This window comes from Oncorhynchus gorbuscha, linkage group LG13, assembly GCF_021184085.1.
Source record: "Oncorhynchus gorbuscha isolate QuinsamMale2020 ecotype Even-year linkage group LG13, OgorEven_v1.0, whole genome shotgun sequence".
NCBI classification, from domain to species: Eukaryota; Metazoa; Chordata; class Actinopteri; order Salmoniformes; family Salmonidae; genus Oncorhynchus; species Oncorhynchus gorbuscha.
The window spans coordinates 50,539,686-50,564,048 of record NC_060185.1 but is presented as its reverse complement, the minus strand read 5'-3'; the positions used below and the strand labels follow the sequence as shown (position 1 = coordinate 50,564,048).

The following is a 24,363-nucleotide window of genomic DNA, read 5'->3' as shown; positions in this document are numbered from 1 at the left end:
GAACCATGAGCCTCCAAGGTTTTGTCTTGACGTCAATGTACCCAGAGGAGGACAGAAGCTAGCTGTCTTCCGGCTACACCATGATGTTACCCTACAGAGTGCTGCTGAGGCTACTGTAGACCTTCATTGCAAAACAGTGTGTTTTACAATCAATTATTTAATGGCGTGAATATATTTAGTATAGTTTTATCTAAAAAGGATAACTTTTTTAATGTTTCACTATTGTTATTTTTATTTATATTTGTACAGCTCATACTCACAGTTGTAAAATACAAATCAACAGATCAACCGAGCTCCAGTTAATCTATTGAAGGCTTCTAATTCTGTTAAGATTGAGTTTAGTACACTTTGTCATGTCACTAGAGTGAATAAAACATCTATTAGACAAGCATGACAAACGGCCAATTGGCTCTCGCTGCCTTACCTTCAATCCCCCCCTCAACCCTCGTCCAACAGTAAAATCACGGATCAAAAATCGCCTGTCCTCTGTACACGCTAATTAGTATCTGAAGTAAATCAGTGGAGATTTGTATTCCCATGGTCAAAATACCAAGCTCATTTATTAACAGACTGAAATATTACATTTGATTTACAAGTGAGACAATTTGCATTAATAAAATGAATAAATTAGGAAGGAATCTGACTGGGGTTTGAAATAAACCTCTCAGTCATTCAGAGGAAGGAGATATCAATGTTCCAGAGGAGAGAGTAAATACAGCTCAGAGGGTGTCTGAATCAGTGCCCGTGTATAAACCCTATAATTATTAAAGTCAGGAGTGGGTCCTTCAGATGCGAGCCAGCGAACAACATTAAACATTACCGGCTAATATGACCTTGAAAGCACTTTTGTCTCAGCTTGTTAGTGAAGACTAGATGTATTTCAATAATCTCCCGAAATATCCCTCTGGCCCTTTCTTGTAATGGAGTGGAGAGACTTTTGATGAGCAGAATATTAATAATAGCTGAGATCTTTAAGCAACATGTGTGAAATGCTCCCTTTCTGTACTGTACTTTCACGCATCTTGCATAGATGGTATTTTTGCATGTTTCTTGGCTCTGGCTTGCTTGTTATGTCGCCCGGTGTGATTACGCAGTGAGCCTTTCTGATAAGAGACTGCAGCGATGAATTAGGACACCCCCGAGGACCTCTAGAACACCTGATGAGGTGCTTTGCCATTTGAATGGTTGTAAAAACCAGACCAGAGCGCAGTCATATTTAATGTTATGCTATTAAGTTTTGGATCAACTGGCATAGGCAGTGCTCTGTCTTTGTGTTCTCTCTCTTATTTCAAGGTTGCCATGTTCTTAGGATAAACATGAAAGATTCCCTGTGAACACATGTTGCAGTGGGATAATAATTCACTGCAGACGAGAAAGCAAAGGAATCGTCTAACGTCCTCAAGTCGCTGAGATGCACCACAGATGCTTACACATCCCACATCCCATGAGATACTCAACAGTTGTTTGCGAGGCCATCTGAAGTATGCGAATCACTCTCTGTAGGCACGACAGTATGCATGGAGAACTGCATATGCAATGACTGTATAAGCAATGTTCTAAGGTTCTGAATATGTAGCAATGTATCTTCAATGGAGAAACTCAGGTCTGGCCGTTCTGCCACTTTCCCTATTCGTAGGCATGGGACTGTTCAGCAAGGCACAGTGATTTGGAATGTCCAGACATAAATATGCTGAACAACAATATTATATAATAATAATAATATATGCCATTTAGCAGACGCTTTTATCCAAAGCGACTTACAGTCATGTGTGCATACATTCTACGTATGGGTGGTCCCGGGAATCGAATCCACTACCACTGGCGTTACAAGCGCCATGCTCTACCAACTGAGCTACAGAAGGACCACATTAACTAAACATGCAACAGTTTCAAAGATTTTACTGAGTTACAGTTCATATAAGGAAATCAGTCAATTGAAATAAATGTTGGCTCTAATCTATGGGTTTCACATGACTGGGCAGGGGCCCATGGCAGCCAGGCCCAGCCAATCAGAATGAGTTTTTCTCCACAAAATGGCTTTATTGAAGACAGAAATATTCCTATGGTGTACATTCCTGCAAGTCAGTATGCCAATCTGTGGCATTGTGTTGTTTGACAAAACTTCACATTTTAAAGTGGCCTTTTATTGTCTCCAGCACAAGGTGCACCCACCTGTGTAATGATCGTGCTCTTTAATCAGCTTCTTAATATGCCACACCTGTCAGGTGGATGGATTCTATTGGCTAAGGAGAAATGCTCACTAACAGGGATGTCAACAAATCTGTGCACAAAATGTGAAAGAAAGAAGCTTTTTGTACGTATGGAACATTTTCTGGGATTGTTCATTTCAACTCATGAAACATGGGACCAACACTTTACATGTTGTGTTTTTGTTCACTCTCTATAATGTAGAACAAACACATCTCTGACATTTACTGTTGATATTACAATTCACACGCCAGCTCTGTTGAGGACATTTCTATCTGCAACGTTCAACTATGTTTACCAATACTAAAGGTGGCCGCAATAATAGTGCACTACATCATTGATTCAAAATCACCACGTGACCAAAGCCCAGTTCACCCCCATTGCGTCCTTCCTCTTCTCCATATCAGGTTATCGCCAGGCTTCGGCACACCTAAGAGCTTTCAAAATGTAACACGTATTACAGACGTGTAGAGAGAAAGACAGGTATTGTCTCTGCTTGTGCTGTACTGCAATGCCTCGGCACACCTCTCGGCTGCCCATTGATTGGTTTAAAAGGTTCAAGGGCTACCCCATGTCTTCCAGACTGAATACAGCATTACTGTACCTCCGCCACAATTCCTATCACTCAACCATTACATATCGACCACTCACAAATGTCACCTCTTCATAACAGACCTTCCTGTTGATTGTTCTAGCTTCGAGAATGTCACAGGGATTGAGTTCGCCAGTCTGTTGGATCGTATGCATGCATTGTTTCAGCAGCTGATTATCCGTACCACATTCCAAGTGACTACATTATACAGAACTATGTGTCGGCCCAATGTCTGCGTCTCCCTGGCTTTGCCCAGCTCTGGCCCTTTCTGCTCTCGCTATAGAAACAGAATAAAACTTGCCCAGAGGCAGTATTTGAGGGAGTGAGACCAATTTGGGCTGTGGAACTGACGGTGAACAAGCAGACAAACAGGCGGATAGACATGCTATGCAAACAGGCAGGGAGACATTCATTGTAGTCTACTTTTTAAACATTAAAACATGTATTTTACATACACTGTCTGTTGGTCATGTCTTTATGCAGTGTGCTTTGTGTATAAATATTGGCTATAGGTACAGTGCATTTGGAAAGTATTCAGACCCCTTCCCTTTATCCACATTTTGTTTTTTTTCTTCATCAATCTACACACAATAGCTCATAATGACAAAGCAAAAACAGTTATATTCTTTGATGTTGCACATTTATAAAAAATAAATAACAGAAATACCTCATTTACATAAATATTCAGGCCCTTTGCTATGAGACTCGAACTTGCGCTCAGGTTCATCCTATTTCCATTGATCATCCTTGAGATGTTTCTACAATTTGATTGGAGTCCACCTGTGGGGAAATTCTAAAAATCATTTTTGACCTTTATTTAACTAGGCAAGTCAGTTAAGAACAAATTCTTATTTACAATGACGGCCTAGGAACAGTGGGTTAACTGCCTTGTTCAGGGGCAGAATGACAGATGTTTACCTTGTCAGCTCAGGGATTCGATCTTGCAACCTTTCGGTTACTTGCCCAACGCTCTAAACACTAGGCTACCTGCCGCCCCATTTCTACAATTTGATGGGAGTCCACCTGTGGGAAATTCACTTAATTGAACATGATTTGGAAAGGCACACACCTGTCAATATAAGGTCCCACAGTTGATAGTGCATGTCGGAGCGAAAACCAAGCCATTAGGTCGAAGGAATTATGTCGAGACACAGATCTGGGGTAGGGTACCCAAAAAATTATACAGCATTGAATGTCCCCAAGAACACAGTGGCCCCCATCATTCTTAAATGGAAGAAGTTTGGAACCAGTAAGACTCTTCCTAGAACTGACCGCCTGGCCAAACTGAGCAATCAGGGGAGAAGAGGCTTAGTCAGGTAGGGGACCAAGAACCCGATGTTCACTCTGACAGAGCTCCAGAGTTGCTCTGTGGAGATGGGAGAACATCCCATAAGGACAACAATCTCTGCAGGACTCCACCAATCAGGCCTTTATGGTAGAGTGGCTAGACAGAAGCCATTCCTCAGTAAAATGATGACACATGACAGCCTGCCTGGAATTTGCCAAAAGGCACCTAAAGGACTCCCAGACCATGAGAAACAAGATTCTTTGGTCTGATGAAACCAAGATTGAACTCTTTGACCTGAATGCTAAGCATCACGTCTGAAGGAAACCTGGCACCATCCCTACAGTGAAGCATGGTGGTGGAGGCATCATGCGGTGGGGATGTTTTTCAGCGGCAGGAACTGGGAGACTAGTCAGGAATGAGGGAAAGATGAACGGAGCAAAGTATAGAAAGGTCCTTGATGAAAACCTGCTCCATAGTGCTAAGGGTCTCAGACTGGGGTGAAGGTTCACCTTTTAACAGGACAGCCACCCTAAGCACACGGCCAAGACATCGCAGTAGTGGCTTCGGGACAAGTCTCTGAATGTCCTTAAGTGGCCCAGCCAGAGCTCGGACTTGAACCAGATCGAACATCTCTGGAGAGGACCTGAAAATAGCTGTGCAGCGACGCTCCCCATCCAACCTGACAGGGCTTGAGAGGATCTGCAGAGAAGAATGGGAGAAACTCCCCAAATACAGGTGTGCCAAGCTTGTAGCGTCATACCCAAGAAGACATGAGGCTGTAATTGCCGACAAAGGTGCTTCAACAAAGTACTGAATAAAGGGTCTGAATACATATGCAAATGTGATATTTCAGTTTTTTATATATATACATTTGTATAAATTTCAAAAAACGTGTTTTTTCTTTGTCTTTGTGGTGTATTGTGTGTAGATTTTAGAGGGAATAAAATAAAATCTATTTTAGAATAAGGCAAGTCAAGGGGTCTGAATACTTTCCGAATGCACTGTACATCTCGCAAACCCCAATATTTTGTATTCGGATTGACTATAATTGACTGCCATGTAGATCTAATAAAGTAAAGTTAGTAAAAGTAAAGTAATACCAAGTCAGTTAATTGCATATTCAAACACCCTTCATAGCGACTCTAAAATCTCAATTTTGACAAGTAAAAATTATGTAAAATATGGTATTTTGTCAGGAACTCATCACATGTTCATTGCTTTTTAAAGTGTTAATTTGCAAATGCTTCTCCAAATTAAACTTTGTGTGAGACAAACTGTCCATGTTTTTCTTGCAATCAAATCCATATACATTTTAATTGGATAAAAGCTTCTTCCCCATCATGTTAATTATATTCTGTAGGCTACGTTCTGTTTGTACTAGCAGAGACAAGGCAAGGCACAATCTGTACTAATCCAGTATTTCCCTCTTTGAATCCCGTTATTCACCAAAAGTTTAATTACGAGTAATGTGGTGGTTATTTCTGTATTATCAAATGAGGAGAGACAAACGTATCACACAAGTCAGAGTTATACTTAAAATACATATTTGTTAGTGAGAGCTCTGCAATAACGATGGCTGGTCGACGAACCACCCTTTGATGATTCGTTTAGTGCCCCGACACAAAGGATACAAAGATATTTTATAGCAAAGATACACCACCTTAGTCTCCATGACAAACAACAGATGTGAGGAATGGTTCACAAGGTCATACTTGATATATGAGAATGGAGTATCCCCCAGCAAGATATAATTTGCTATGAAGACTGTTCTTTTCCTGGTACTTCACAGTACAGAAACAGCAACTCATTCTATGGCATAAATCAATTGTCAACTCCAGATACCCCGATCTCAAGTAAAACTCATGTCCTTGACCACACACCTAGCTAGACGAGCTCACTGAGGGGAGTGAACCTCTGGGTTATACACTATCCCAGGATCGGTGTAACATCAGAGATGACGTACAATGGTTCCAGACACTACCCCACACATCCTGTCTCAGACCTTATCTCCCACAAGGCCGAAGCAGGGAGTGACTGGGCACAGGCATTGTGGAGACAATGAATTGGTTCCCCACTAATCACACCATCCTTTCACATGGTTTGTAATAGGTAAAGATACATATTCGCATATGAAGACAATGTTCCCTCCTGTCCTCTTCTCTTTCTGATAGTCTGCATAGCAACAGGGACATGTGATAGACAAGCCTGGCTTCTCCCCTCTCTGGGCCCCAAGTGACCGAGGCCCATACGAGGGAGGAAGTGCAACTGCCAACACCAGAGTCCGAAAGGATACTTGCTAATAACAAGAGTTCCACAGTTCAATCATTTAAGAATATTATGCAGATAAGACATCTTAATTATCTATGTTACCGAGCAAATTCTCATTCTTCCTCCACAGTAAAATAATGGATAAATGGAAAAATATGGATGAATAAACCTCAGGCAATCTTTTTGCTATACCTTCATCTGAATCCTTGTAAACATCCCTAATTGCTGCGAGGACAGTTTTATCCCGCCGTGGCTGTGGTTTATCAGCTCTAATGCTACAGTAATTATTACATTGTCCTTGCCCTCCATCTACATCCGATCCCGTATCTAATTACAGTGCTGTTAATCTCACTCGCTGGACAACTCAGGGAAAGCAGCAATAGCTGTGATTGCTGTTAAAATGGAGCCCGTAGTGTGAATGTTTTTGCAGTTATCGTTCAACAAAATGGTCAGGCAAGCGACCTCCTCTTTAGGGGAACCTTTCCTTTTGCTCTACAGGTTGAGTTTATGTATTGGCACAAAGCACAGAGAAATGCAGGGGTCAGTTATACACACGTCTGTACTTGCATTGACTGACCTCACCGTTAGGCAACATTCCTACAGAAAGAAAGCTATTATTTAGCACTTAAGCCGATTGTAAATAGCTTCTGGTGGATTGTGTCTATGTTGGAGGGAATTATACAATTCATATTCTCAATTCTCTGTTTTACTTACAGCATGGTGAGCTCAGGGTTCACTTCCCTCGTCCATTGATTTCTACCTAGACTGTCGTGTTTAAATTTTTTATTTTATTTTTTTTTTTTTACTTCACCCTAGTCTAATTCGACTAATTACGCTGGAGTGTTGAACCTGAACCTGCTGTCTTGGGACACACTCAGGATTGCAAGCTAGGCACTATGTGCCTTTTCAGTTATCCTAAAACTGTCGTGTGAATCGACCACTGAGTTGTTAATTTGCTTGCTAGGACACAGCAAGGCCCGATCTCTCAACTGGTTGTCTGATTCATTCATATTAATCCCCCCCACAAACACACACACACACACACACACATATGACACATGCAGCATGTGCGTCATGCGTGAAACAAATATGTTCATTCCGACATGGTTTCGATAAATCACGAGTGAACAGAACAGCCCTTTTAAAATGTGTTGCCTCATCACTCATGCATTTGATTGAGTTCCACACTTAGATAGGACCTTGCTGGCTGCTGCTCCGGATTAGGAATCACAAGATTTGTAAAGCGGTTGTGTTTTGGCTTCTTTCTTTTTTTTTTACACTGTAGCATGTAGTCACTTGTTTATACTGACTCTACATTTAGTAATGATATAACCATCCCATGAAGCATATGTGTGATCGCTGTAGTTCTGCATTATTTGCAGCACAGTTTGTGCAGCACAGAGGAAATCATGAAGTATACGCACCATGTCTTGACAATGTGGCCCATCGTGATACTGGGTTGCCAAAGATTCCTTCTAATGTTTCTAATTCTTTCTTCCCATTCTCTTCTGCAGCCGCCATACTTGACGACCCAATGGAGTGCAGCCGGGGTGAGCGATTGGCCATCACTCTGGCAAAGGACAGCATCAACCGGTCCAGTAACCGCTCCACCACGGGAAAGCTGGAGGTGGACATCTTTGAGCTGCTGAGAGACAGTGAATATGAGATGGGAGAGACCAGTAAGTAGTGGGCGGTTGAGGATGAGAGAACGAGGTGGCTTCCCGACTCTGTTATCATTTTCAAAAAGTGAAAGACCACGGTGTCACATTAGAACGTCTGTCTGTCTGCCTGTCTGTCTGTCTGTCTTACTGGTTGGCTGTCTCTGTCAATGTCTGTTTGTCTGTCTGTCTCTGTCTCTCTGTCTGTCTGTCTGTCTCTGTCTCTGTCTCTTACTGGTTGTCTGTCTCTGTCAATGTCTATCAGTGTCTGTCTATCCGTCCGTCCATTCGTCCTTCTGTCTGTCAGTCTTTTAAATTCTGTGCCTGTCTCCCCTTGTTATCCCCTGCTTTCAGAAATCCCTTGAGTACAGCGAGAGTCTATCTTGTTTAGTAATATTTGTAGTAGCGAGAACAGTGGTAAACAAATGATTGGAAAATAGCTGAGGTGTTCTATTGTGTGAAAGAGCAAAATGAGCAGTCATATTTGGACGTTTCAGGAGCCAAAAGGTATGTTGATGTCTGGATGTTAGATTTTGGACCTTGTTTTGTTTCCTTGTTACCTAGCTGTTTGTTTCCTTGTTACCTAGCTGTTTAACCCTAACCCTAACCCTAACCCTAAAGATATACAGTAAATACTACAGCTCTAATGAGGTGGAGAGGATTTGGAAAAATCTTAACAATGTCAATAGCCTATCACCATGACCTTGTGCAATGAAATATGAATAATGTATTTACATTTCAACAAGTTGGTTTTAGTGCTGGTATTTTTACACCAGCTACTTTGATTAGATGAAAATTATTAATTATTATTATTAATTAAGCATTTAGATATTTGAGTTAGAATTTTATGACCCCATTAGGTATCCCTCAAAAATATACATATACAGTTGAAGTCGGAAGTTTACATGCACATAGATTGGAGTCATTAAAACTCGTTATTCAACCGCTCCACAAATTTCTTATGAACAAACTATAGTTTTGGCAAGTCAGTTAGGACATCTACTTTGTGCATGACACAAGTCATTTTTCCGACAATTGTTTACAGACAGGTTATTTCACTTATAATTCACTGTAACACAATTCCAGTGGGTCAGAAGTTTACATGCACTAAGTTGACTGTGCCTTTAAACAGCTTGGAAAATTCCAGAAAATGATGTCATGGCTTTGGAAGCTTCTGATAAGCAAATTGACATTATCTGAGTCACTTGGAGGTGCACCTGTGGATGTATTTCAAGGCCTACCTTCAAACTCAGTGCCTCTTTAGACAACATGGGGAAATCAAAAGAAATCAGCCAAGACCTCAGGAAAATAATTGTAGACCTCCACAAGCCTGGTTCATCCTTGGGAGCAATTTCCAAACGCTTGAATGTACCCCGTTCATCTGTACGGGGTACCTTCATACTGAAGCCGTCATACTGCTCAGGAAGGAGACGCATTCTGTTTCCTAGAGATGAACGTACTTTAGTGCGAAAAGTGCAAATTAATCCCAGAACAACAGCAAATGACCTTGTGAAGATGCTGGATGACACAGGTACAATGGACAATGACCCCAAACATACTTCCAAAGTTGTGGCAAAATGGTTTAAGGACAACAAAGTCAAGGTATTGGAGTGGCCATCACAAAGCCCTGACCTCAACCCTATAGGGGCAGAACTGAAAAAGCTTGTGTGAGCAAGGAGGCCTACTAACCTGACTCATTTACACCAGCTCTGTCAGGAGGGCCAAAATTCACCAAAATTACTGTGGGCAGCTTGTGGAAGGCTAACCGAAACGTTTGACCCAAGTTGAACAATTTAAAGGAAATGCTACCAAATATTAATTGAGTATATGTAAACATTTGACCCACTGAAATATGAAATAAACATATGTGAAATAAAAGTTTAAATAAATCTTTCTCTCAACTATTATTCTGACATTTCACATTCTTAAAATACAGTGGTGGTCCTAACTGACCTAAGACAGGGAATTTTTACTAGGATTAAATGTTAGGAATTGTGAAAAACTGAGTTTAATGTATTTGGCTAAGGTGTATGTAAACTTCCGACTTCAACTGTATATACAGTGCCTTGCGAAAGTATTCGGCCCCCTTGAACTTTGCGACCTTTTGCCACATTTCAGGCTTCAAACATAAAGATATGAAACTGTATTTTTTTGTGAAGAATCAACAAGTGGGACACAATCATGAAGTGGAACGACATTTATTGGATATTTCAAACTTTTTTAACAAATCAAAAACTGAAAAATTGGCCGTGCAAAATTATTCAGCCCCCTTAAGTTAATACTTTGTAGCGCCACCTTTTGCTGCGATTACAGCTGTAAGTCGCTTGGGGTATGTCTCTATCAGTTTTGCACATCGAGAGACATCGAGAGACTGAAATCTCCGTCCCAGTCTCAGGTCTTTTGCAGACTCCATCAGGTTTTCTTCCAGAATGGTCCTGTATTTGACTCCATCCATCTTCCCATCAATTTTAACCATCTTCCCTGTCCCTGCTGAAGAAAAGCAGGCCCAAACCATGATGCTGCCACCACCATGTTTGACAGTGGGGATGGTGTGTTCAGGGTGATAAGCTGTGTTGCTTTTACGCCAAACATAACGTTTTGCATTGTTGCCAAAAAGTTCAATTTTGGTTTAATCTGACCAGAGCACCTTCTTCCACATGTTTGGTGTGTCTCCCAGGTGGCTTGTGGCAAACTTTAAACGACACTTTTTATGGATATCTTTAAGAAATGGCTTTCTTCTTGCCACTCTTCCATAAAGGCCAGATTTGTGCAATATACGACTGATTGTTGTCCTATGGACAGAGTCTCCCACCTCAGCTGTAGAGCTCATCCAGAGTGATCATGGGCCTCTTGGCTGCATCTCTGATCAGTCTTCTCCTTGTATGAGCTGAAAGTTTAGAGGGACGGCCAGGTCTTGGTAGATTTGCAGTGGTCTGATACTCCTTCGATTTCAATATTATCGCTTGCACAGTGCTCCTTGGGATGTTTAAAGCTTGGGAAATCATTTTGTATCCAAATCCGGCTTTAAACTTCTTCACAACAGTATATCGGACCTGCCTGGTGTGTTCCTTGTTCTTCATGATGCTCTCTGCGCTTTTAACGGACCTCTGAGACTATCACAGTGCAGGTGCATTTATACGGAGACTTGATTACACACAGGTGGATTGTATTTATCATCATTAGTCATTTAGGTCAACATTGGATCATTCAGAGATCCTCACTGAACTTCTGGAGAGAGTTTGCTGCACTGAAAGTAAAGGGGCTGAATAATTTTGCACGCCCAATTTTTAAGTTTTTGATTGTTACATTTTTTTGAAATATCCAATAAATGTCGTTCTACTTCATGATTGTGCCTCACTTGTTGTTGATTCTTCACAAAAAAATACAGTTTTATATCTTTATGTTTGAAGCCTGAAATGTGGCAAAAGGTCGCAAAGTTCAAGGGAGCCGAATACTTTTGCAAGGCACTGTATAATCTACCGTTCTAAAGTTTGGGGTCACTTTGAAAGAAAAGCATTTTTTTGTCCATTAAAATAACAGCAAAACGATCAGAAATACAGTGTAGATATTGTTGATTTTGTAAATGACTATGGTAGCTGGAAACGGCAGATTTTGAATGGAATATCTACATAGGCATACAGAGGCCTATTATCAGCAACCATCACTCCTGTGTTCCAATGGCACGTTGTGTTACCTAATCCAAGTTTATCATTTTAAAAGGCTAATTGATTATTAGAAAACCCTTTTGCAATTATGTTAGCACAGCTGAAAACTGTTGTTCTGGTTTAAAGAATCAATAAAACTTGCCTTCTTTAGACTAGTTGAGTATCTGGAGCATCAGCATTTGTGGGTTCGATTACAGGCTCAAAATGGCCAGAAACAAAGACCTTTCTTGTGAAACTTGTCAGTCTATTCTTGTTCTGAGAAATGAAGGCTATTCAATGTGAGAATTTGCCAAGAAACTGAACATCTCGTACACCGTTGTGTACTACTCCTTTCATTTAACAGCGCAAATTTGGCTCAAACCAGAATAGAAAGAAGAGTGGGAGGCCCCAGTGCAAACCTGAGCAAGAGGACAAGTTCATTAGAGTGTCTATTTTGAGAAACAGACGCCTCACAAGTCCTCAACTGGCAGCTTCATTAAATAGTACCCGCAAAACACCAATCTCAACGTCAACAGTGAAGAGGCAACTCCGGGATGCTGGCCTTCGAGGCAGAGTTGCAAAGAAAAAGCCATATTTCAGACTGGCCAATAAAAAGAAAAGCTTAAGATGGGCTAATGAACACAGACACCAGACAACGGAAGATCGGAAAAAAGTGTAATGGACAGACAAATCTAAATTTGAGGTGTTCGGATCACAAAGAAGAACATTTGTGAGACGCAGAAAAAATGAAAAGATGCTGGAGGAGTGCTTGACGCCATCTGTCAAGCATAGTGGTGGCAATGTGATGGTCTGGGGGTGCTTTGGTGGTGGTAAAGTGGGAGATTTGTACAGGGTAAAAGGGATCTTAATATAATAATAATAATATATGCCATTTAGCAGACGCTTTTATCCAAAGCGACTTACAGTCATGTGTGCATACATTCTACGTATGGGTGATCCCGGGAATCGAACCCACTACCCTGGCGTTACAAGCGCCATGCTCTACCAACTGAGCTACAGAAGGACTGAAGGAATGCTATCACTCCATTTTGCAACGCCATGCCATACCCTGTGGACGGCGCTTGGAGCCAATTTCCTCCTACAACTGTCATGTCTTGTCATATTATGTCTTGTTCCTGTTCTTTCTCTTCATTCTGTCTCCCTCTGCTGGTCGTATTAGGTTACCTTCTCTTTCTCTCCTCCTCCAGCTGTTCCTCATCTCCTCTAACTACTTCGTTCACCCTTTTCCCACCTGCTCCCTTTTTCCCTCTGATTAGGTCTCTATTTCTCTCTCTGTTTCTGCTTCTTTCTTTGTCAGATTCTCGTTTGAGTTTCTCATGCCAGAAACAAACTATCGTCTCGTTTGCTTCATCCTTGTCCCGTCCTGTCGGAATCTGCCTGGCAAGTGCATCCTGTACTCAGCTAACTGTCTTATCGTTTGTACTGTGTCCAGTTCATCTGATGCTACATGAGTTCAGGTACCACTGTTCCTCTACGACCCGCGCCTACCCAGAGAGACCTGCAGCCTGTCGCCGCTAACCCAGCTATTCTCCTCTGCTGCTAAGAAGGGGGCTCTTTTGTGATTATCAGAAGGACTTTTTGTTTCATTTGTCGCCCTCTCTGCGGGTTGTCTATTTTTTCCATTATCTACATCTGAAGAGGATCTATGTCTTCCCTGTGTTTACATTAAAGGACTCTGTTTTTGTTAAACCGCTTTTGGGTCCTCACTCAAGTGCATAACAACAACAGGACAATGACCCAAAGCACAGCTCCAAACTATACAAGAAGTATTTAGGGAAGAAGCAGTCTATAATGGAGTGGCCAGCACAGTCACCGGATCTCAACCCTATTGAGCTGTTGTGGGAGCAGCTTGACTGTATAGTACTTAAGAAGCCAATCCAACTTGTGGGAGGTGCTTCAGGAAGCATGGGCTGAAACTTCTTCAGATTACCTCAACAAATTGACAACTAGAATGCCAAAGGTCTGCAAGACTGTAATTGCTGCAAATGGAGTATTCTTTGATGAAAGTAAAGTTTGAAGGACACAATTATTATTTAAATTAAAAAATCATTATTTAGTCTTGACTATATTTCCTATTAATTTTGCAACTCATTTCATGTATGTTTTAATGGAAAAGGACTATAGTAGTAAAGGACATTTCTAAGTGACCCCAAACATTTGAACGGTGGTGTATATTTTGGTAAAATATAGAATTTGTCCTTTACTACTATAGCCCAGAGAAATGCATTGAATAACACATTCATAAATGTAAAAAAAAATACAGTCAAAAAATCAATCATAAGAAACAAGGTTTTGAAGTATTTGGAGATATAAGAAAGCTCATACTGTGTTTAACCCCTTTTTTGGGTAGGCATGAAACTACTTTCATACTTCTGTTCATAAAAAAAAAACGGTACTAGTTACCTTCAGACTAGTCCTGTGACACTTGTGGGGGTCGTAGAGCAAAACGGAGAGAATATCCCATTTCCACATTAGTTTGTAGCCCAAACGCTTCTGATGCTACAAACAGAAGTTGTCATCAACAGTACCGACTTCAGAAGAGTCCCCTGACACTTGTGGGGGTTATAGAGCAAAATGGAGACCGACATCGTGCTCCCCTTTCCGTAAATTAACCTCTTTTTAACTAGGCAAGACAATTAAGAACAAATTCGTATTTACAATGACGACATATAGCGTCCGTATTACAGGCGTTTTCATGACAAGACCCATTTTTGTGATGTCTCATGGTCTGGCAAACACCGCTCTAGCTCTGCCACCTTTCACAGCAGATGCGGAAGTATAACATAGGCGGATGTGGTGGATTTAGAAAAACTTAAACGGATGGGGATTTTTTAGATCATGTTACTTAGATTGATGCACCTCTGCGTCAATCGACTCTAGGGGGTTAAAAGCACCTTGTACTGTAGGTGTACGCCCATTAGATTTATACCATCATTCAGTTAGTAACCTTATTGAACTGGGGCTTCCAAATTGAGGACAGTAACCCTATTGTTATAAAAAAATAGGACCCTTCCTTGCAATTCTCAGAATTAGTAGATTTTTATGGTCGTGGTAGCTCCTCCTCATGCATAAAAACAACTGTATTCCTCTCCCTGCTTGGTTGGCTGCCTGTAAACCCCATTCTAATTTAGTGCTGTAGTGGATGTGCCCAGGTAGAAATTGGATTAGGGATGGATCAGTGGCACCAGTAAGGGGGAAATGTCACACAGCCAGCACTACCTGCCCAGTGTGTGTGTGTGTGTGTGTGTGTGTGTGTGTGTGTGTGTGTGTGTGTGTGTGTGTGTGTGTGTGTGTGTGTGTGTGTGTGTGTGTGTGTGTGTGTCTTTCTGCCCGCCCAGCCCCAGCTTTTTACACAACACCAGAGCTGTTCCTGCCTTTTATTAGAGCTCTGGTTATGGCCATGTAGGATGGATAGAAAGTCAGCCAAGACCACCACGCTTTGTATAGGTGTGTGTGTGGTTGCCCTGACAAAAACCGCATGTCGAATGTATGTGTAATTTAGAGTTCACATGTTAACACCACTTTTTCACATGTGAGAAAAACGTGTTTTCACCTCACTTGAATTTTGTGAAAAATGGGATATACCATTTCACATGTGAAAAACTTTCTCATGTGAAAATCTCACGTTCAACATGGTGAACACGGTGGTGAAATGGTGTCATTCTCCTCACATGTTAAAAGGTGGTGTTAACATGTTGCAGTAGCAATTTTTCCACATATGAGATTGCAAATTCTGTAACGCCATTCTGTATAAAGGTAATTTAGCCTACCTGAGTATAATAATTCAAGTGCGTTAATTGCAGGTACACACCTCTCTTCTTCATACGTTGGTCAGTGACTATTAGAAAGAGCCCAGTGAAAAGAACAAAAGCTAGTGCTCCATGTCTCGTTATTTATCCTGTTTAACATGTTAAAGTGAGCACTGTCAGAGTTAATCAGTTAATTAACTCAAGTTCACTTTTTGTGTCATTTCAGTGCAGACATTTTTTTGGGGAGGGGGCACATTGTCTGAAATCTTTCAAAATACACTGAAAACATCCAAGATAAATTACAGCTCAATTTGAGCAAATTATCAAGCGAATCCTGTGATATACTCCATCCATTTTTGTAATCATTTGACAGCTAGTTGTAGTTAAAGTGTGGAAATGCATATGTGAAAGTGTAGCGGACATGAGTACATGTGAAATGTTGGGAAACCTCATGTGCCTGACTGTTTTTCACATCTGATTTGTTCACACGTGTTCTGATGTGTCCAAAAAGCCACATACAGTGGGGCAAAAAGGTATTTAGTCAGCCACCAATTGTGCATGTTCTCCCACATAAAAAGATGAGAGAGGCCTGTAATTTTCATCATAGGTACACTTCAACTATGACAGATAAAATGAGAAATAAAATCCAGAAAATCACATTGTAGGATTTTTTATTAATTTATTAGCAAATTATGGTGGAAAATAAGTATTTGGTCAATAACAAAAGTTTATCGCAATACTTTGTTATATACTCTTTTTTGGCAATGACAGAGGTCAAACGTTTTCTGTATGTCTTCACAAGGTTTTCACACACTGTTGCTGGTATTTTGGCCCATTCCTCCATGCAGATCTCCTCTAGAGCAGTGATGTTTTGGGGCTGTTGCTGGGCAACAGAGACTTTCAACTCCCTCCAAAGATTTTCTATGGGGTTGAGATCTGGAGACTGGCTAGGCCACTCCAGGACCTTGAAATGCTTCTTACGAAGCCACTCCTTCATTGCCCGGGCGGTGTGTTTGGGATCATTGTCATGCTGAAAGACCCAGCCACGTTTCATCTTCAATGCCCTTGCTGAAGGAGGTTTTCATTCAAAATCTCACGATACATGGCCCCATTCTTTCCTTTACACGGATCAGTCGTCCTGGTCCCTTTGCAGAAAAACAGCCCAAAAGCATGATGTTTCCACCCCCATGCTTCACAGTAGGTATGGTGTTCTTTGGATGCAACTCAGCATTCTTTGTCCTCCAAACACGATGAGTTGAGTTTTTACCAAAAAGTTCTATTTTGGTTTCATCTGACCATATGACATTCTCCCAATCTTCTTCTGGATCATCCAAATGCTCTCTAGCAAACTTCAGACTGGCCTGGAAATGTACTGGCATAAGCAGGGGTACACGTCTGGCACTGCAGGATTTGAGTCCCTGGCGGCGTAGTGTGTTACTGATGGTAGGCTTTGTTACATTGGTCCCAGCTCTCTGCAGGTCATTCACTAGGTCCTCCCGTGTGGTTCTGGGATTTTTGCTCACCGTTCTTGTGATCATTTTGACCCCACGGGGTGAGATCTTGCGTGGAGCCCCAGATCGAGGGAGATTATCAGGAGTCTTGTATGTCTTCCATTTCCTAATAATTGCTCCCACAGTTGATTTCTTCAAACCAAGCTGCTTACCTATTGCAGATTCAGTCTTCCCAGCCTGGTGCAGGTCTACAATTTTGTTTCTGGTGTCCTTTGACAGCTCTTTGGTCTTGGCCCTAGTGGAGTTTGTAGTGTGACTGTTTGAGGTTGTGGACAGGTGTCTTTTATACTGATAACAAGTTCAAACAGGTGCCATTAATACAGGTAACGAGTGGAGGACAGAGGATCCTCTTAAAGAAGAAGTTACAGGTCTGTGAGAGCCAGAAATCTTGCATGTTTGTAGGTGACCAAATACTTATTTTCCACCATAATTTGCAAATTAATTAATTAAAAATCCTACAATGTGATTTTCTGGAGAAAAAAAAAATCTAATTTTGTCTTTCATTGTTGAAGTTTACCTATGATGAAAATTACAGGCCTCATCTTTTTAAGTGGGAGAACTTGCACAATTGGTGGCTGACTAAATACTTTTTTGCCCCACATTATTTTCACTTACTGCGTGTGAATGGTGTGTGTGGTTTTGATGTGTGTGTGTGTGTGTGTGTGTGTGTGTGTGTGTGTGTGTGTGTGTGTGTGTGTGTGTGTGTGTGTGTGTGTGTGTGTGTGTGTGTGTGTGTGTGTGTGTGTGTGTGTGTGTGTGTGTGTGTGTGTGTGTGTGTGTGTGTGTGTGTGCATATGAACGTGTATATTTATGTGGGTTCACAGAACTAAACTCCAGGTCCCGTGCATATGTTGGCTTTATCTCATTTGCAGCTGCTGCAGCTTTCAATAAGAATTAATTGATTTGAGGGAATCAATCGTAAACAAACAGAATGGACTCCAGACAACCCACTGACCTTCTGACCAAGATTAGACAGAAGTGGTGCAGGTTTCCGTTATAATGATCCACATTCATATTGGAAAAGTTGTCACTTGTCACGGATGTAAATTGCTTTGGCCATAGAACGAGGAGGAGCGGGAAAAGAATCCCAAACGGACACATTGGCCTTTTCTCAATTGGATTTGCTCAACTACTGCGTTCTCTCTCTGTCCTCTCTGGCCTACTTTTGAAAAAGGTAATCGAGGAGAGGCAGCGAGGAGAGTGAAGTGGATGAAAATGCACTTGTATGAAATGGATGTCCTTATCCAATCGTGCGTCATCAGGCAAATTACGTTTACAGGGTGGAATTCCAAAATAAATGTACAAAGTGATAAAAACAAATGTAGAACAAATGAAAACAGGATATTCTGTTCCCTGTGTAAAATAGAAAATGCAACCCTGTAAAACGCCTCATGGGGCGTCATGTCAGGCTAATCAGAACACCTGGTAGTTCGGTGACGCCGTGCAGACAGGTGCAAATGTGCTTTAAATGGAGGAGAGAGGGGCAGGTGGGTGGGAGAGGAGAAGGAGGGTAGTGTAGGGGACACTCCATTGGATGACAAAGGTATTATTTATTAATCATTTGATTCACTGCTCCTGTCATTTTCTAATCTCGTTCGGCGAGGATCCGAGCTTTGCTCCAATCGCTAAACAATTGTCCCCCTTTACTCTTCCTTTATAAATATTTACCCACATTTGGTGTTTGTTCATGGCCCGTCCCCCACCCCAGCCAGTCTGTCTCCCTCCACGGTTGTGTCCGAAATGGCACCCTATTCCCTACATAGTGCACTACTTTTTGACTGGTCAAAAGAAGTCCACATCTTAAGACAGCAGTCCTCCTCCTCACCACCATACAATGTTAATTAAAGACAGGGATCAAGCCCCACCTGAAATTGCATTTTTTGTTTCCCCTGCAAGTAAGATTAAAACCCAAACTCTTGTGCAAGGGAGGGCATAGAAAAAATTATATGTTATGTTATCTTATTGTTATATTATATGTATATTATTTGTTCCCTTTTAGACACTGATTCAGTGTGATGGTGGATGTTTGAAAAGACAGATCACAACTGCCTTTTAAAGACTGATAAAATACCTGACATGTTTAGATTAAATGTAGTTCTCAGCTATATTTTTAACCAGGTCATTGTGCCCCTGCATGACGGCACATTTTGCTTGGCACTAATTCCCGACATGACACTTTTCGAGTACAACTTTTGTCCCCAATTGTTACCTTAAATAGAATGCTTCCTGGCAGGAGATTCTAAATGGTTAGCGAAAAACTTCCACATGGCCAGATCTCATTCCAACCTGTTGCTAATTATGTTCTATCATTGCACCCCCATTCAATCTGTCATATTTTAATCCACAGCTGTAGGTCTACTATCGGTGAGGGGAAATCATACACAGAGCAGCTGTAAGTTAATACATCGATAGAACATGATCAAGGTAATAGGCAGAAAACCCCAAAACCTCCTACTTATTAAAGATGACTGGGAACCGCTGGCTCAGACTGTTAGTGTAAGATAAAACCACGCACGAAGCAACATACAACTCCTATTCAACAGGCTGAATGTGGCCTTTTGACCATGTCCTGTCCTGTATTATCTGACTGGATGCTTGTCTCTGTGTGTTGACAGTGTGCCAGATCCTGTCCAAGGGAGTGGTGGCAGTCCTGGGTCCCTCTGCCAGCCCTGCTTCCAATTCCATCATCAGCAATATCTGTGGAGAGAAAGAGGTGAGTACCGGCTCGTATTTTGACTGCCTTTATTTTGCCTGTCACAATAGCAGTTTGCCAGTCATATTATGGAACGATGTGTTTTATTACCTCTGTGATTTTGAGGCTGTGCTTGACCCTTGTCTGGGACTCATGTCAATGCCACAGCAGACAGAATTGTTTTTTTCTCTCATAATGTTCTAAGCTATTGTCTGAATTTTCAAATGGGCCAAGAGTCAAGGACTTAACAGTGTACAACATTAATCCAATCGAATCATTTCTCAGACTGATTGTAATTGGCTTGGTCCTGCCCGTGTGTCTGTCAGTTTTGTGAAGGACCACCTCTCCTTGAACAACAATCGAAAGTCATCATCTATACGTGTTCAGTACAGGGTCCATTCAAATGAAATTAAATCAAATGCTATTTGTCCAATGCGCCGAATACCTGACAGTGAAATGCTTACTTATACAAGCCCTTCACCAACAATGCAGTTTGAGAAAGAGATAAGATGAACAAATAATTAAAGAGCGGCTGTAAATAACAATAGCGGGTCTATAAACAGGGGTTACCGGTACAGAGTCAATGTGCACCGGTGTCGAGTTAATTGAGGTAATATGTACATTGAGTCGTGATGTTGAGCAGTTTTGCTTAGGCTTCAGGGATTTGTGCCTATTGCAGGATGCTATTACTACTGTCTCTTATGCATGATATTATGCAAAATGTCAATTTAGAGAAGTCTATAATAAAAATGACATTTATTTTCTGATATGTCACCTTTAATGAGAACTGTGATGATTGGATCAGTCTTTAGGCTTGGACTCCCTCTGGTGATGTATACTGCCTATCCCTTTGAAATGTTCTGAATCTGAGGTCATTTCCTGTGTGAATAAATGAACATGTAGATGAAATCGTACGTTCTTAATAAACAAGTTCACTCTCTGTAATGTATTCATCGGACCATCGAATGAAAACGTGCACCTCTTGGTGCACCGAGGACCAAGTTTGTGAAATGCTGCCTACTTTGTGATTTTGGCAATGAGGCCTTTTATCTACTTCCCCAGAGTCAGAGCATGCTAGCAGACACCCATAGACTTCCAGTCACTGCGCTAAAGCTAGTTAGCATTGGCTCGTAAAACTACCTCTAACCTCCTTCATACTGGACACAGAGACAAAAATGGTATCCACCTGTTTATCGGACTCTGGATATGTAAATATCACGAGATGTTCTTAACGATGTTCTTAATCTGAACTTTTAATGCTAAGTGATTAAGGCAAATACGTTAACATGCTTCAAGCAAATACCATCTAAAAGGCCCGGCACAAAGACTGTGTGAGTTCTGCAGGTCTAAAACGGTGATGACATGTGAAGCATGAGGATGCTACATCCTGGCTTTTTTTTAAAGGCCAACAGGATACTGTTTCCAGGAGTTACTTTAATAGCTGTTAGGGTGTACTCTGACAATGAATGAAGGTCCCATTGCTCTGTTATTACCCTGGAAGTGATATCTCACTAATGGGTCTCCTTTTGCAAACTGGGCATGTCGATAGTCTTTCTCAGTAGAGGACAACAGGCCTGGCCCTGGCTGATGGAACATGTCTGTGGGACTGAGGGAGGGAGAGTGCTTTGGCCACTTTATTACGACCTGTTTGAGGGGAGAGTGGAGTGCGATGGAGAATGTTGTTTTCCAATATAATTGCCAGAGGTGTGTGTTTAATGCAGTAGCCCCATAGTACTAACGTTGATTAACATTTATTATAGGTCGAGATTATTGATATTGCATATGTGCTGGTATAATGTGCATCCAACACTGACAAATAGATCAATGAGCAGTCAATGTGTTGTATACAGTGCCTTCAGAAAGTATTCACATCCCTTGACTTGTTCCACATTTTTGTTGTATTACAGCCTTAAGTTACATGTCACTGGCCTACACACCATAACCCATAATGTCAAAGTGGAATTATGTTTTTCAAACTTTTTACAAATGAATTCAAAATGAAAAGCTGAAATGTCTTGAGTCAATAAGTATTCAAACCCTCTTATGGAAGCCTAAATAATTGCTTAACAAGTCACATAATAAGTTGCATGGACTCACTCTGTGCGCAATAATAGTGTTTAACATGATTTTTGAATGACCTCATCTCTATACCCCACACATCCTATCTGTAAGTTCCCTCAGTCGCAGTGGATTTCAAACACACATTCATCCACAAAAAACAGGGAGGTTTTCCAATGCCTCGCAAAGAAGGGCACCTATTTGTAGATGGGTAAAAATAAAAGCAGACATTCGATTTCCCTTTGAGCATGGTGAAGTTATTAATTACACGTTGGATAGTGAATCATTGCACCCAGTCAATACAAAGATACAGGCGTCCTTCCTAACTCAGTTGCCGGAGAGGAAGAAAACCGCTCAGGGATTTCACCATGAGGCCAATGGTGACTTTAAAACAGTTACTAGTTTAATGTCTGTAATAGAAAATTGAGGATGGAATCAACAACACTGTAGTTACTCCACAATACTAACCTAATTGAGAGAGTGAAAAGAAGGAAGCCTGTACAGAAGACAAATATTCCAACAACAAGGAACTAATGTAATGCTACAAAACATGTGGCAAACTGAGTACCACGTTTTATATTTTCAAGCATAGTGGTGGCTGTATCATGTTATGGGTATGCTTGTAATCGTTAAGGACTGGGGAGTTTTTTAGGATAGAAAATAAATGGAATGGAGCTAAACACAGGCAAAATCCTAGAGAAAAACCTGGTTCAGTCAGCTTTCCACCATTTACAGGGAGATGAATTCACCTTTCAGCAGGACAATAACCTAAAACACAAGGCCAAATCTACACTGGAGTTGCTTACCAAGAAGACAATTAATGTTCCTGAGTGGCCAAGTTACAGTGTTGACTTAAAGCTACTTGAAAATCTATGGCAAGACCTGAAAATGGTTGTGTACCAATGATCAACAACAAATTTGACAGAGCTTGAAGAATTCTGAAAAGAATAATAGGCAAATGTTGCACAATCCAAGTGTGGGAAGCTCTTAGAGACTTACCCAGAAAGACTGCCAGCTGTAATCGTTGCAGAAAGTACTTTTACCAAGTATTGACTCAGGGGTGTGAATACTTATGTAAATGTAATATTTTTGTTTCATTTTCAATACATTTGCAAAAATGTATAAAAACATGTTTTTACCTTGTCTTTATGGGGTATTGTGTGTAGATTGGTGAGAGAGAGGAAAAATATATTTAATACATTTTATTATTCAGGCTGTAACGCAACAACGTGGAATAAGTCAAGGGGTATGAATACTTTCTGAAGGCACTGTATATTTTACTTTCTATATATATATCAACCCAGCATCTACAGTAGCCTGTATAGTGTTGTGTGTGTGTGTGTGTGTGTGTGTGTGTGTGTGTGTGTGTGTGTGTGTGTGTGTGTGTGTGTGTGTGTGTGTGTGTGTGTGTGTGTGTGTGTGTGTGTGTGTGTGTGTGTGTGTGTGTGTGTGTGTGTGTGTGTGTGTGTGTGGCAGTTGTTGTGACGGTGTTGGGGAGTCAATTACTTCCTGTCTGTGCTCAGTGATTGTGTCTGTGTTCATAATTCTTTACTGGGAGAGTGCACAGATGCTGGCAAGTTGACAGGAGGCCGAGTAAATATGGGGACACATGAAAATATGGCTCATGACAGCCCCGTCCATGTGATCAACCTATTACAAACACTCAATTTATCATTCGGAGAGCTCCATATCCATTTGGGGGGCTCTAAGTGTTGCTGTGCTGAGGCATACTGTAACCCATCTGGAGGTAGAAAATGGTAACTAATAAAAACAGTACCTGTTCTGTGGACAGGTTTTTATCTCTTCACACGAAGCAATTGCGTAGCACAGATGCCGAGAACTCCTAGCTCCATGTACAGTATAATCCTTTTAACACCTCTTAAACGTTAGCTTTCCTATTTAGTGGACTTTGAGCGGTTCTAGACCGGTTCCTGACCAACATTGTTGTGTACAGAGTGCTCTGTGAACAGCACAACATCAATTGCTGCGCGCTGTGAAATCTGACACCTCATTTGCATAGAGAGCGACACCTTAGATTTTCTGGCCTATGCAGATAATGGTTTGATTTCCTCTGGCTGTGAACCTCGCAGCTTCACTTACAATACAGGAAATATGAGATGGGATACCCTAGCTATAGCAGCAAAAGCAATCTCATCACGCTGTGATGTTCATTGATGGATTTAGTCCACTTTCTCTTGGTCACAGCAAGACAAAATCACTTTGTGTTTAAAGCTGAAGTTGTAACAAGTCAGCAAGCATGGCGTCTGCGTCGCTCAGAGGATGCTGGGCAGAAAATGCTCTATCGTCAGTCATGAGGTGTTGCCAATTTTGTACTGTCAACAAGAATGAGCATGTTTATTTTACAGTTAAAAGATAGGTTAAATATTAAAGTAATTTATAATTTTATTGTTACTATAATTAGAAATCATTTTATGCCATATTCCCCCACTTTTGTTGAGTAATATTTTTGTTATATTTTCGTTTGTACTGTGTACTTGAGCTTGTGTCCTCAAAAGAGACGACACCTGAGCAATGTATAACTATTTTTATCAGAAAGGTGAGATTCGAATCTTCTGGCAGTTTAATGAAGTATTACTGGGTATTGTTTATGGCCGTCTTATGATAAATATTTATTGTCTATTTGTCTGTCTATTTAGGCGGGAATCTAAATGTT

The 24,363-nt window shown here is 41.1% G+C and overlaps 1 protein-coding gene across 1 annotated transcript in view; it reads left to right on the top strand.

Annotated features, from left to right (window-relative positions):
* grik4 (glutamate receptor, ionotropic, kainate 4) overlaps positions 1 to 24,363 on the top strand; it is a 475,420-nt gene that overhangs the window by 309,766 nt on the left and 141,291 nt on the right. The window contains exons 4-5 of the mRNA XM_046294891.1: positions 7,871 to 8,035; positions 19,555 to 19,652. Of these exons, the coding sequence (XP_046150847.1) occupies positions 7,871 to 8,035; positions 19,555 to 19,652 (263 nt within the window). The remainder of the gene's footprint in view (positions 1 to 7,870; positions 8,036 to 19,554; positions 19,653 to 24,363) is intronic.